Genomic DNA, 11,418 nt, shown 5'->3' with positions numbered 1-11,418 from the left:
CTATTATCTTTTGTTATTATTATCTAATTCTTTTTATTGGCTAAAACCTAAGTATGAATTGTTTTTTTGGAAAAGGATAACTTTTGTCTATGTGGATCCAATTTATTACTTTATTCCTTATCGTATTTTTACATTAATTTAGTCCTTGAAGTTGTTCAATTAAATCATTTTATATTATATCTGTAAATTAAAACCCTAAACCCTAAACCCTAAATCCTAAACCACAAAACTAAATTCTAAACTCTAACATAAGTTTTATAATTTAAGGTTTTAGTTAAAGAAATAATATAAAATGATACAATTAAATAATTTTAAGAGTTAAATTAATATGAAAATATAATAATAAATTAAATCTAATATAGAAGCAAATGTCAGCCTTTAATTTTTATTTTTTTTGTCTCATTCTTTGCAACTTGAACCCGTCTTCTTTTTGGCCTAAGGGGCCAGTTCATGTTGTCCTTGTTACCTGCATGACAATGAAATATGAAATAAAATAAAAAATATTGTTTATTTTTTTTTATTATTTCAGTCACAATCATATCTATGGGATGCTACAGTTTACTTTATTAGTCAAATTTATCTTCATTAAACAAATAATTAACATTTTTTTATTCTAAACTCTAATTAAGTACCATTTGATGTTACCGTCTCAAGGAAAGGAAAAAATTAGGTAGGCATTTTGAAAATAAGACATTTTATTTATCATTAATATATGATTTTACGTATCAACTCAATTGATTTAGTGAGATGAGACACTGAATATTTAGTAAATGTTAAAAGTTCGAATCCTGAGTTTTGTGAATAAAACAATCAAGGTTGAAAGGGTCGCCTTCTTTGTTGTAATATCTTATTTAGATTAGTCAATTAATAAATTGAGAACCGATAATTATACAAAAAAAAATAAAGTCAAACACGTGACTCTAACTCGACATGTCTTACTAACAAATAAAAATCAATTTAGAAAATAATAAAAAATGAAAGTTATTTTTTTTTTGAAAATAATTATTTTAGTAACAATATTTGTGTAAATAAATCATAAAATTATTATTATTGTAAAATACATAAATGGTTCCTTGACTATAAGGTATTACTTTATTAAGTCTCTCGACTATTAAAAGTTACAAAATGAGCATCTGATTATAGAATGTTTTTTTCAAGTTATTCGACTATTAAATCTTACAAAATGGTTACTCATCTATTTATTATGTTCTAAACTCATTCTTTTATATTAAAAAATTAACGATTGTCTAAGTTAGGCGTTAACATGATGACTGGGATATGATAGTCGTTTGAGATTCAGAGGTCAAATTTTATCATATCACAATCATATTAACGTTAAGCTCATAATACTGTTAGTTTTTTAACGAAAAAAGATGAGTTTTGGAACATAATAAATATTTGGGTGACCATTTTATAACTTTTCATAATCGAGAAACTCAACAAATTAACACTATATTCAGAGGACTATTTTTTAATTTTTAATAATCAAAAAACTTAAAAAAATAATATCCGACCGTAAAATAAATATTTGTATTTTTTACCCTTATTATCAATGAAATAATTAAATAGTAATTCCCACTCAAATAAATAGTGAGCGTGATTAGGAACAGTGGGACACTCGACAGTACTTGATGTCTTTTACGCTTTGTCCTATTATAGTGTTTGCATTGCCCTCCATTTTGTTTACAACTAGCTGAATAGTAACACTGATTCTTACATGTATATATAAATTTCGCACTCCTTTCGGTTCTTCATTCAAAACCCAGAATTATTCAAACCCCAAAGCTTCTGCCTTTCTTGAGTTTTTTTGATGCTTTGTTTGGATCTATTTTCCGAGAAAAGAGTGAAATTTCATTAAGAAAAGTTGTGTTCTTTTTGTGAAAAGATCGAGGAAAGTGCGTGTTTTGTTTAGTTGAAAAGAAAAATGTATGCAGAGAGAGGGCTGTTTTCCCCTTACATGCACAACTTTGCTGCTCAAGATTTTCAGCAGCTTGGAGATTCCTGGAAAACCCAGAAACCCAATGATTCAATGGTATTGAATATCTCAAAATCTGTGGCTCTGGCTTCTTTTGTTGCCTTTACTTTCCTTGATCTTTGCTTCTGTGTTAACTTTGTGATTCATGGTTTTTCTGGGTTCTCCTGGAAAGGGAGAAAGTTGGGGACTTGGTTTAGTTTATTCTCTTGAAACACTTTCTCATTAACCAAAAAAACAAGGCTAAAATGGAAAGGAAAACTGAAAGTAATCTTTACATGCTGGAAGCTGGAAACGGGAAAGGAACGAAAAAAGAACAACTTGAGAATATATTTGGAAAACCATGTCATGAACTTCAGATCGATTTCGTAAACAATCGGTCGCTGATGTTTGAGCTCGAAACTTCGAATTTAAGTTTAATTGGCTTGGTGCCTTTATTGATATTTAAGAAATTTGAACTGAATTCGTTTCAATGAGCAAAAGATGTTATTTATCCGTTCATGATGCTTGTTTCTTAATCTTTGTTTTTGTGCTTAATGTAGAACAACCTGATTCCGACCTGGACGATATCTGAGTATTATCTGGGAGGAGACTGTGATCTGTTGAAAGCTCCAGAGCCGACCATAGAAGAATCGGCTCTAGGCCTTGATCACATGACTGCTGCCATGCCGTTAATCTCGTGCAGTGAAGACGTCATTACTTCACAAGAACTTAAGGCTGCCGATATCGAATCGTTTCAGAACGAGCAACTTTTGGAGGTTCTATACGAGTGCGAGAAGGATCTGATAGCACAAGCTGTGATCGAAACACCTCTGGTAGAGGTCCTTGACATCAAGGTTCCTGTCGTTAAAACAGATGAAAACGAAATGCTCTGCGATGTACAATTCTTGAAAAGTGTCAGCTCAAGTTGTTTAAGCTCTATGGAATGGATGCAGGGGGCTGCTATCGAGTCGAATTTTCTCAATTTCCCGGGAATTGATTTCGATTCTGTTTACGGGATGAGGAGAGCATTCAGTGAAGGAGATATAAAGGTTTGCTTTCCTGTTGGTGTTTGTGTGAAATACCATTCCTTTTATTAAAAGTAATCCGATTCTAGGCTTGATTTATTCTGTCGATGCACCGAACTTTAGGTCGTTAAGATGATCTAGTTGTCATTCAATCGACCACCGAGCATGTATTGTCCTTGTAACAATATGTAGCAACTTAGGAAGTTTTAGATGTTTGTGGCCATTTCCACAGGATGGGGTGGGTCATTGATGATACTGCGTTTTTATGACAGGCTCTTGGCAATGGTAATGTGAGTGTCGTCCATTCTCTGGTCGAGCGGCCGTTGATATTCAGTAGCTGTTCTACAGAAGATCGAAGAGAAAAGCTCTCGAGATACAGGAATAAGAAGACAAAGAGGAACTTTGGAAGGAAAATCAAGGTAAAAAAGAGCACATATTCAGTTCCATTATTTACTCACGACTCATCATGATATTCTACTTGTAACCTTTTGTCATTTCCCTGCACCCGAACTCATGATATGGTTTCCTTTTGCCAGTATGCTTGCCGGAAGGCTCTTGCCGACAGTCAACCAAGGATTCGTGGGAGGTTTGCAAGGACTGAAGAATCTGACAACTGCAAGAGACAATGACTGTTGGATGACTCGAATGAAATTACCTAGCGAAGCAGGAATGAAGTAGCTAGGATCAGTAAGGCATATATTAAGGTAGGATAATTAGTTGGTTAAATTCGGAATGTACATAGTATATTGCCTGTTCAAATATATGGCAAAGTAGAAATAGGACATGTTAGGCATATATGTGTGTGCAATAATCATGGATCATTTGTAGTTAAAGTTGACATTGAAGAATACATATAGTCCTTGTTTCGATTCAGAGGGTTAGATACAAATATGTTTGAGTTCGGCATAGATTGATAAAGTCATCAACGTCCCCCAGTTCTGGTTCACGATCGAATCTAGTATCAATGACCGGCGATCGAAAGAGCCATTGCATTCAATCATTGAGCTTGTACGAACTAATATACAAGTTCCTCTATTAGTTGTACGAAATGACATTAAGCAACAAAATCAACAGCAGTATCAAAACGCTGGGAGATTTCTCAATTCACGACTTCGATGGCCATGTGCCAAGGCCACCATCGATCAGCAACCAAAACCAATTCCAGAGTTTCCTTAGAGTATACAAATTCAATCCAATGCTTGGTTTATGATTGGCATTGGCAGGTATGATTACTTGTTCGAACCAGATGATTTCGAAGTCCCATGTCTGTATAAAGCTCCGAATTGTGGAAAATTCATACCCAATTTTTCTCCATAATGCAAATCAGTCCATTATATACAAACCCAAGTTTGCATTTTTTTCCCATGAAGAGGAAATGCACACTCTCTTTTGCTTCTTTCCCCTTTTTGTCATACACGTACCCTTTCACGATGTAGACGACAAATACAAAAAGATTTAAATGCATCAGAGTAGATCATGCTGACAGATTAAGGATCAAGATTCAAGGATGTGCCTAATCCAGGAAACCAGATGGCATTCCTCATTTTATTTGCTTTATAAGGATAGGCAACAAAGACAGCAAAAGCAAAAATAAGAAAGGCACAAAATAGAAGAAGAATGATATAGAAATGGCCTCAATGTGTATTTTCAGGAGAATGATGTATCCGACTTAAAATTACGGACTCAGACCCAGACTCATTCGACCCAGGAATTTGACTCTCTGATTCCTTGGGAGAATCATTTAAAGGACAACTAACTGCTCTACCAACACTATGTCTTTCCTCGGCGCAGTATACAGCCTCTGGTGCATTATCAAGTGAATTCATTTGCTGCTCAGTCTCTGTCTCTTCTGCTTTATTGCCATTCAAAACTGGTTCAGGCACCTCAGCATTCATGTGGACAAAATCAGTATTTGGTTGGTCTGATTTCCCAAGATTGTAGCTATCCGGATGATTCGGTAACTCACTCCTTTGAATTGAAGCTAGCTGTTCCATATTCTCGTAAAAAGTAGTGGCCGGAACAGATTTCCCTTTCTGCTGATCTGAATCTTCCATAGCTGAATCCACTATTTCTGCATCAGGCATCAAAACTGGCTCCTCTGCTCCATCAACAACATGATCAGAGCTTTGCTCCTTCCCCTTCTCCTTGGACGCAGAAGTAAATGCTAAAGTTCCACCATTTACATTTGGGATGACACCCACTTGTAAACTGCGTTTCTTGTAAATGTCCATGGCTTTCTGCAAGTCAGAAAACAAATTTTAAACACAACATTATTTTAGAATCAGAAGCTTCTAAAAGAAAAAAAATACAATTTATCAGTCCTCCCACCAAAGCAAAGCAGCAATACAGTTATGAGCTTCACTAAGTACCTGAAAAACAGCAGCATTAGTTGCAGGAATGAGTGAAGGGCTAAGCACAGCAATGGAAGCCTTTTGCACTGGACGTGCACCATTCTGAAAAAATTTAAAGGATATTATCAGTAAAAGATCAGCTACATTAGATGCAGAGAGAGAATTATGTTGAAAATAGTTATCTACCTTCAAATTCACAAGCATTTTTACATCTTTATCAAAATCTTTACTCTGCTCCACACTCAAAATACCCATGCATTGGTCATATAAATCAGGACCAGCTAATTCTTCTGAAATGTCAATCTTAGAAAGATAAACCTGACAATAGCGAGCATCAACATCTTCACTTGATATTTTTGAAGAATCAGGTGCCTTGTGTGGAATCTCAGGTGAAATACTAAAAGATTCTTTAACTGGTGACATGACGGCAGGTCTTATTTCAAGATCTTTCACCTGAACACTGTTACCGCCATTCTCATATTGAGACCTCTGACATTCCTGTCCATCATAAACATCATCAAGAGGGGTCCTCAGAGGATGGTCCTCTTTCTGAGATGTTGAGGCCAAGTCAAAATCAGCATTTTGTCCTTTCCACACATCTGAATTGGTGTCCCATCCGCGACCATTCACTGGATGCCTATTCTGGTCCCATTCAAGACCCCCGAAAATGTGCCCTTCTTCCCTATAAGTAACATTGTGACCATCCCAACCATGAAAATGGGCAGGAGCAGAACCATCCATCGTGTTCTGCCATCCCATTGGACGCATATGATTGTTAAACCTTTCTGAATCAGGTATATGATATGGAATTCCAGAGTGATTAACATCCATTGAGGGTCTAACATTAAACAGAGATGGGGAAGGAAACTGTGGCATCATTTGAAAACCACCATGGGGTGGCCCAGGTTGGAATGGGATGAAACTATTTGGAACAGGTGGTGGCCAGTTTGGGGCACCCCTCCAAGCATTTGCATGGCCTCTCCTAACATTCAGATCACCCCTCTTGTAACGGCCACTATTACTAAATCTAATATCTTCTTCTAGAGAACCCATGAAAGGACTAACAACTCCAGATCTTAAACCAGGTGGATGAGAATTCAGAGACGAGTTGCCCTGACCAGCTCTATTATAAAACACAAAATCTGACTGAGAGGATCCATCCAAAAGAGGCTTCTCAGGAGGCAAGTCTCGAGTAAGTCTATTATCCTCTTCTCTGCCACCAATGGAGGCATTGCTCCATCCTGTCTCCTCTATATCAAGACCCCGCCTAACACCACTTCTACTCGTATATCTACACTCGAGACTTGTTGAAGGGGATTTTTCCATCATACTCATTGGGGAAGCTTTTAAACTTGAGGACCTCTCGAACTCCCCAGAATGGCCCTCTTCCACCCTACTTGATTTCTCTGTGGATCTGTACTTGGCACCCCTCTCAGATGTTTCAGAAAAACTAGTTACCTCTCTTGATGAAGCTGCTTTGGACCTCTGCTCTGTCATCAGATCTCTACAATTCAAATTGTCTTGTTTCAAATGTCTGTAAGAGATAATAATTATATTATACTCGGACAATGAGGAAAATACAAACAGTTTAACTTGTCAAACAATAATCAGAGAATCTAATAGAAATTAACAGATCAATGCCTGTATTATTTAGTCAGTTTACCATTTGAATCATAGAATAAGGAATCAATCCTGAAGAGCGTGTGATAAAGAAACAAATTACCTATACTCATCAGTCCCACCATGGGACCTTGAGCTGGGAGAAGCCCTCCTTCTGTTGCTACCCATAACTGCATCTAAATTGGCTGGGCGTGACTGAGACCTTCCCCTATCAGCATCTACCTCAACTCTACCAGAAGTCGATTTATTTTCTATGTCAGAATAGTGTACTCTGGCACCCCTATATTTTGTATCATTACCGGCATCTCGATCATCAGGAGATCGCTTCCTTCCCTTACTATCTTTGTATCTAGCACTCCTCCGTTCATCATGTAACTCATCACGGTCAAGATCTCTATCGTTGTCCCGATCACTATAACGGCGATCACGTTCACGTTCTCGATCAAGATCTCGGTCACGATCCAATGGGGAATCATAATCACGATCATGATCACGGCTGTGGTCACGTTCTCGATAATAGTCACGATCAAGATCACGATAACGTTCACGCCTTCGATCGCGCTCCCGCTCCCTATAATGATCACAGTCATGGTCTCTATCAAAGTCACTATCTTGAGCCTTGGACTTCTTCTGTCGAACTTTCACATCATCTTTTCCATCCCTTAAAAGCTTCTCACTAGACTTACAATTAGCGTGATCACTTGCTGGTCGATCATCTTTCAATTTATCATCTTGCCACTTGTCTTCATAGTCCATGACCTCTTGATACTTGTCCTTGTATCTTTCATCCTTATGCTTCTCATCTTTTGCTCTGCCATCTTTGTCACTATCATTGTTCAAAGACAACTGCTTGTCCAAGTTATCTCCATTATCTTCCAGACGCTTATCCCCGTCACCAGAAGCATCTCTCCTTTTCCTAAATCGTCTCTCAAGCTGGCTCTCTGATTCAGGACTTCGCAACCGATCTGGTACATCCAAATCTAAAAAGAACTTATGTTACCAAAAATATTTAAGAGCCTATTTATAAGGGGGTAAACCCCTCAGAAGTTAAATTTTGATTTCAACATATGTTACAAAATCTCCTCTGACAATCCTGATTTGGTAATGGTCATACATATATTCATTTTATTTTGTGAGCAGAAGACAAGAGCCTATAGAAAGTGCACGTAATAATATACCAAGCTGAGCAATGGCATATAAGACGTAAAGCAATCCAAAGCAAAACAGGAAATCTAAAACCAAATAGAGAACTTAAAGAACACAAACCTAATATTAGATTTCTAAAAGCATACAAGTAAAATTATATATTCTCCTAAAGCTAACGATAACTTCAAACCTGTATAAAATCAGAAATAAGATGAGTGCCAAAATCCCGATGCATCTGGACATAGCACTAATATATTTGAGCCAAAGTAGCTCAACCATTTTATATGAGGCCTTAACTAAAGACCAGCTCATCGCACTGATAAAACAGAATCTGGGAAATTGATGTCATATACTTAGAAAAACGCATATGAAAGCACTTCTAAGTGTATACACGAAGTGTGGCAATTTCAAGCTTAACCCAGCAGATTCTCTTCTAAATTTACATGAAAATTATATCTGTATCCAAAACAGGGAACCATGAATGGGAAAGTACTTTTCAAACAACTCTTTGAAGCTGATAGAAAACTACATATTGGAGACAACTGAAATTTTCAAATTTTGATTCCTTTCAAACCAATACCAAGAAAAAGGAAACCAACCAAAAGGAATATTAACTGGGGAAGGCTAACCGACAATTTCAAGTCAACACTGAAGTTAAAAAACTGAAAGGAAAAAAAAGCAACCTAATCCAGGTCCATTTACCATTGCTCTAGGAACTCAGACACAGGGTGCATTGCAATGCAGAAAGAGTAATACACCAAGTTTTAAGGTCAGATATTAGTTGATTTGTATCTGCGCTCAGAAGGCCATAAAACAATACAAAATACACACCTTTCCAATACCATAAAAACTAATCCGTAGAAACTATATTCTCCCTTTAATTTCAACTGTCACCTACTCTATAAATTCCTCAACCCAGACTCTCATCCTGCAAACAGAACATCTACTTTTCCTCTTTGTCTCTTGCAGCAAATAAGACTTCTTAAATCAGATAACTGATGGCACTTAAATTATTTGGTTTTGAATTTTAACTTCCTCAATCAACTTAAAAAGCTTTCTGAGTCTAAATATATTACATACACACTTAAACGTGGATGTATTTATGAGACATAAATTAAGATTGACTAGTCATTAATTACAAATGCAGAAGGTTCTGAATATCCTTTAGTAAAGTCCAACTCAAAAGGCAAGCTTAAAAAGTTTGTAACAATAGATAGCATCCCTACTCGACAAACTTATATAGCAAGTTACAAAGGTTCTGCAATCCATAAAATCGCCCTTATTCAATGCAGAATGTGTTAACTCCTAAAACCAAATAAAACAACTAGTAAACAGAATTGGGAAAAATAATATAACAATCAATCTAAACATACACTGCTTAACAACAACAAAAGAGCACCAAAATAGTTAAAAGTGCAGAGTTGCACATGCTAAATTGACACTAAACAACAACAAAAGAGAACCAACAGATAGTAAGTTATCTTACCAGTTCTTTCAGCGGATCGCTTCACAGGGCGGTTTTCATCAGCCTCAATCGGCCTATCACTCTTTCCTTCTTTACCTTTCTTTTCTTTTTCCCTTTCCTCCTTTCTACTCGATTCTCTATATTTCCCCTCACTTCTAATCCTCTTTGTATCATCTCCTTCGGCATCCTCTTGTTTCTTACTCTTGGATTCACTTGAACCCCTAGACTTCTTCTCTCCTTTATCATCGTCTTCACCGTCATTCCACCTGTCGCTTGCTCCAACATCCACTTTTTCATTGCGGCGTTTTAAGGAACTATACTCCTCCGCGTAATCTCCATTCCCCGAAAACCAAGTGTCCTTGGAGTCGAGCTTTCTCTTATCACCGGATCCAGGTTTGCTCTCCTCCTTAGTCTTTTTTTCCTTCTCCTTTAAGCACGTATCTCTATCCGAATCCGAGTAGTCCCTAGCATCCCTAGAACTATGCTTGTTAGATTTGTGCCTTGAACTACGCGGCATCATCGGAGCACAACTACGAGAACTCAATATTAAAAAAAAATCCTAACCAGAAAAATTTTAAACCCTCCGAATAAAAAACGAAACACCAATCTCAAATCAACATTCAATATGAAAACCCTAAAATCGAATCTTTCACGGTATATAATGTCGATTCTTGAAAAAAAAAACCCGACAAAAATGACGGTGGAAACCTTAATTGCGCGGAATAGGAGTGAAGGCGGCGGGACATCTCACGGCGAAGATTAGAGGTGAGTGGAGGCGGAAGGCGGTTAAGATAATGAGATCGATAACGGGGAGAAATTACGAGGGAGGGTAGGGTGAAAGAACTAGGGATTTGATTTTCACGGAGGAAGATGGGGGAGTTTTTAGGAGAAACGACAAAAGATCATGTGATTTTGAAGAAGAGAAGAAACTATAGCGTGTGCCTTTTTGTTTTAATGGGCTTTGTTTTTCAAAAACATATATATAATTCAAGTTCATTACAGACTTGAAGTAGGCTTCGGATAATTTTGTCGATCTGACAGGATTAACGCTTGAGATTTACTCGTATTACTGTCTTGTCCTTGGTTTGGTTTGATTGAATTCTATTACATTTTTTAACCGTTCGTAATTTAAATTGATTTGATTCTTCATATTTTATGTTTTAATTTTATTTTGATAAAACCATTTTAAATCATAAACCACTAAAAAAATATTATTAATTTAAATTTATTTAAAATTTGATTTTTACGATTCCTTTAACCTTTACTTTACTCTAAAAGAAATGCATTATCTCTTTACTCGAGACTCAAATAGAAAAAAAATAAATTTTTAAATCGAGTCGAGTTTTATTCATCCCTAACAATAATAAGTTCATGTATAGTTCTTTGTTTCTTCCCGTACTGGGATGGACTGAGGGCGATGTTGGGGTGCGATTGCATCCCTAAAAAAAATTAATTCCATTATATTTCTTTATATTTTCTATTGATTATATAGTTTCACACATCAGAAATTTTATAATTTTACGTTATCTAAATTTTTAATATAATTACTTAAGTTTGCACCCTATAACATAAATTCCTGCGTCTGTCCATGTTCTCGTGCATTTTCTCGATGCAGATAATATTAATGTAGATATAGGCAAAATTGGCCCAATAAACCAAGCGTGTAAAAAAATTAGCCCATGTGACGAGTTTAAAGTCACGGTAATAAATACCTTATATTCCAAATTAATTTTAGAGAACCTAATGGACTAATTTTTTCTATTTGTCCTATTACGTCAATTTTGCCGTAGATATAAGCACCCTAACTGACCTTAGAGCCCAACAAATTCACGGGCCGATCTTCAACGTGTTTAGGAA

The 11,418-nt window shown here is 36.4% G+C and overlaps 2 protein-coding genes across 5 annotated transcripts; one reads left to right on the top strand and one right to left on the bottom strand.

Annotated features, from left to right (window-relative positions):
• The first annotated feature begins 1,757 nt into the window (after nucleotides 1–1,757).
• On the top strand, nucleotides 1,758–3,614 carry LOC120132716. Of its 2 annotated transcripts, XM_039149411.1 has the most exons (4): nucleotides 1,779–2,032; nucleotides 2,515–3,003; nucleotides 3,252–3,398; nucleotides 3,516–3,614. In XM_039149411.1, exons 1-4 carry the CDS (start codon nucleotides 1,925–1,927, stop codon nucleotides 3,606–3,608), a joined length of 837 nt encoding a protein of 278 aa, XP_039005342.1. In that variant the 5' UTR covers nucleotides 1,779–1,924; the 3' UTR covers nucleotides 3,609–3,614. The 2 variants fall into 2 exon arrangements, with proteins under 2 accessions (XP_039005343.1, XP_039005342.1); XM_039149412.1 differs by lacking the exon at nucleotides 3,516–3,614 and having other exon boundaries at nucleotides 1,758–2,032; nucleotides 3,190–3,334.
• Nucleotides 3,615–4,584: 970 nt separating this feature from the next.
• LOC120132574 (zinc finger CCCH domain-containing protein 13-like) lies at nucleotides 4,585–10,481 on the bottom strand. Of its 3 annotated transcripts, XM_039149315.1 has the most exons (6): nucleotides 9,583–10,481; nucleotides 7,054–7,930; nucleotides 6,602–6,864; nucleotides 5,517–6,553; nucleotides 5,349–5,432; nucleotides 4,585–5,216 (listed from the first exon to the last, which is right to left on the bottom strand). In XM_039149315.1, exons 1-6 carry the CDS (start codon nucleotides 10,079–10,081, stop codon nucleotides 4,614–4,616), a joined length of 3,363 nt encoding a protein of 1,120 aa, XP_039005246.1. In that variant the 5' UTR covers nucleotides 10,082–10,481; the 3' UTR covers nucleotides 4,585–4,613. The 3 variants fall into 3 exon arrangements, with proteins under 3 accessions (XP_039005246.1, XP_039005244.1, XP_039005245.1); XM_039149313.1 differs by having other exon boundaries at nucleotides 5,517–6,864; nucleotides 9,583–10,480; XM_039149314.1 differs by having other exon boundaries at nucleotides 5,517–6,864; nucleotides 7,054–7,915; nucleotides 9,583–10,480.
• Between the last annotated feature and the right edge of the window lie 937 nt (nucleotides 10,482–11,418).

The sequence above is a fragment of the Hibiscus syriacus genome, unplaced genomic scaffold (assembly GCF_006381635.1).
Source record: "Hibiscus syriacus cultivar Baekdansim isolate YM2019G1 unplaced genomic scaffold, ASM638163v2 tig00110569_pilon, whole genome shotgun sequence".
NCBI lineage: Eukaryota > Viridiplantae > Streptophyta > Magnoliopsida > Malvales > Malvaceae > Hibiscus > Hibiscus syriacus.
The sequence above is the reverse complement of the archived record's forward strand: the minus strand, read 5'-3'. Positions and strand labels throughout refer to the sequence as shown.

What these genes read in the sequence shown, in the direction of transcription:
- LOC120132716 (XM_039149411.1), top strand. Translation starts at nt 1,925, where the DNA reads ATGTATGCAGAGAGAGGGCTGTTTTCCCCTTACATGCACAACTTTGCT. An exon ending in AGAAACCCAATGATTCAATG is followed by an intron (nt 2,033 to 2,514) that starts GTATTGAATATC and finishes TGCTTAATGTAG; the next exon opens with AACAACCTGATTCCGACCTG. An exon ending in ACTTTGGAAGGAAAATCAAG is followed by an intron (nt 3,399 to 3,515) that starts GTAAAAAAGAGC and finishes TCCTTTTGCCAG; the next exon opens with TATGCTTGCCGGAAGGCTCT.
- LOC120132574 (XM_039149313.1), bottom strand. Translation starts at nt 10,081, where the DNA reads ATGATGCCGCGTAGTTCAAGGCACAAATCTAACAAGCATAGTTCTAGG. An exon ending in GGTGGGACTGATGAGTATAG is followed by an intron (nt 6,865 to 7,053) that starts GTAATTTGTTTC and finishes TATCTCTTACAG; the next exon opens with ACATTTGAAACAAGACAATT. An exon ending in CTAATGCTGCTGTTTTTCAG is followed by an intron (nt 5,217 to 5,348) that starts GTACTTAGTGAA and finishes TCTGACTTGCAG; the next exon opens with AAAGCCATGGACATTTACAA.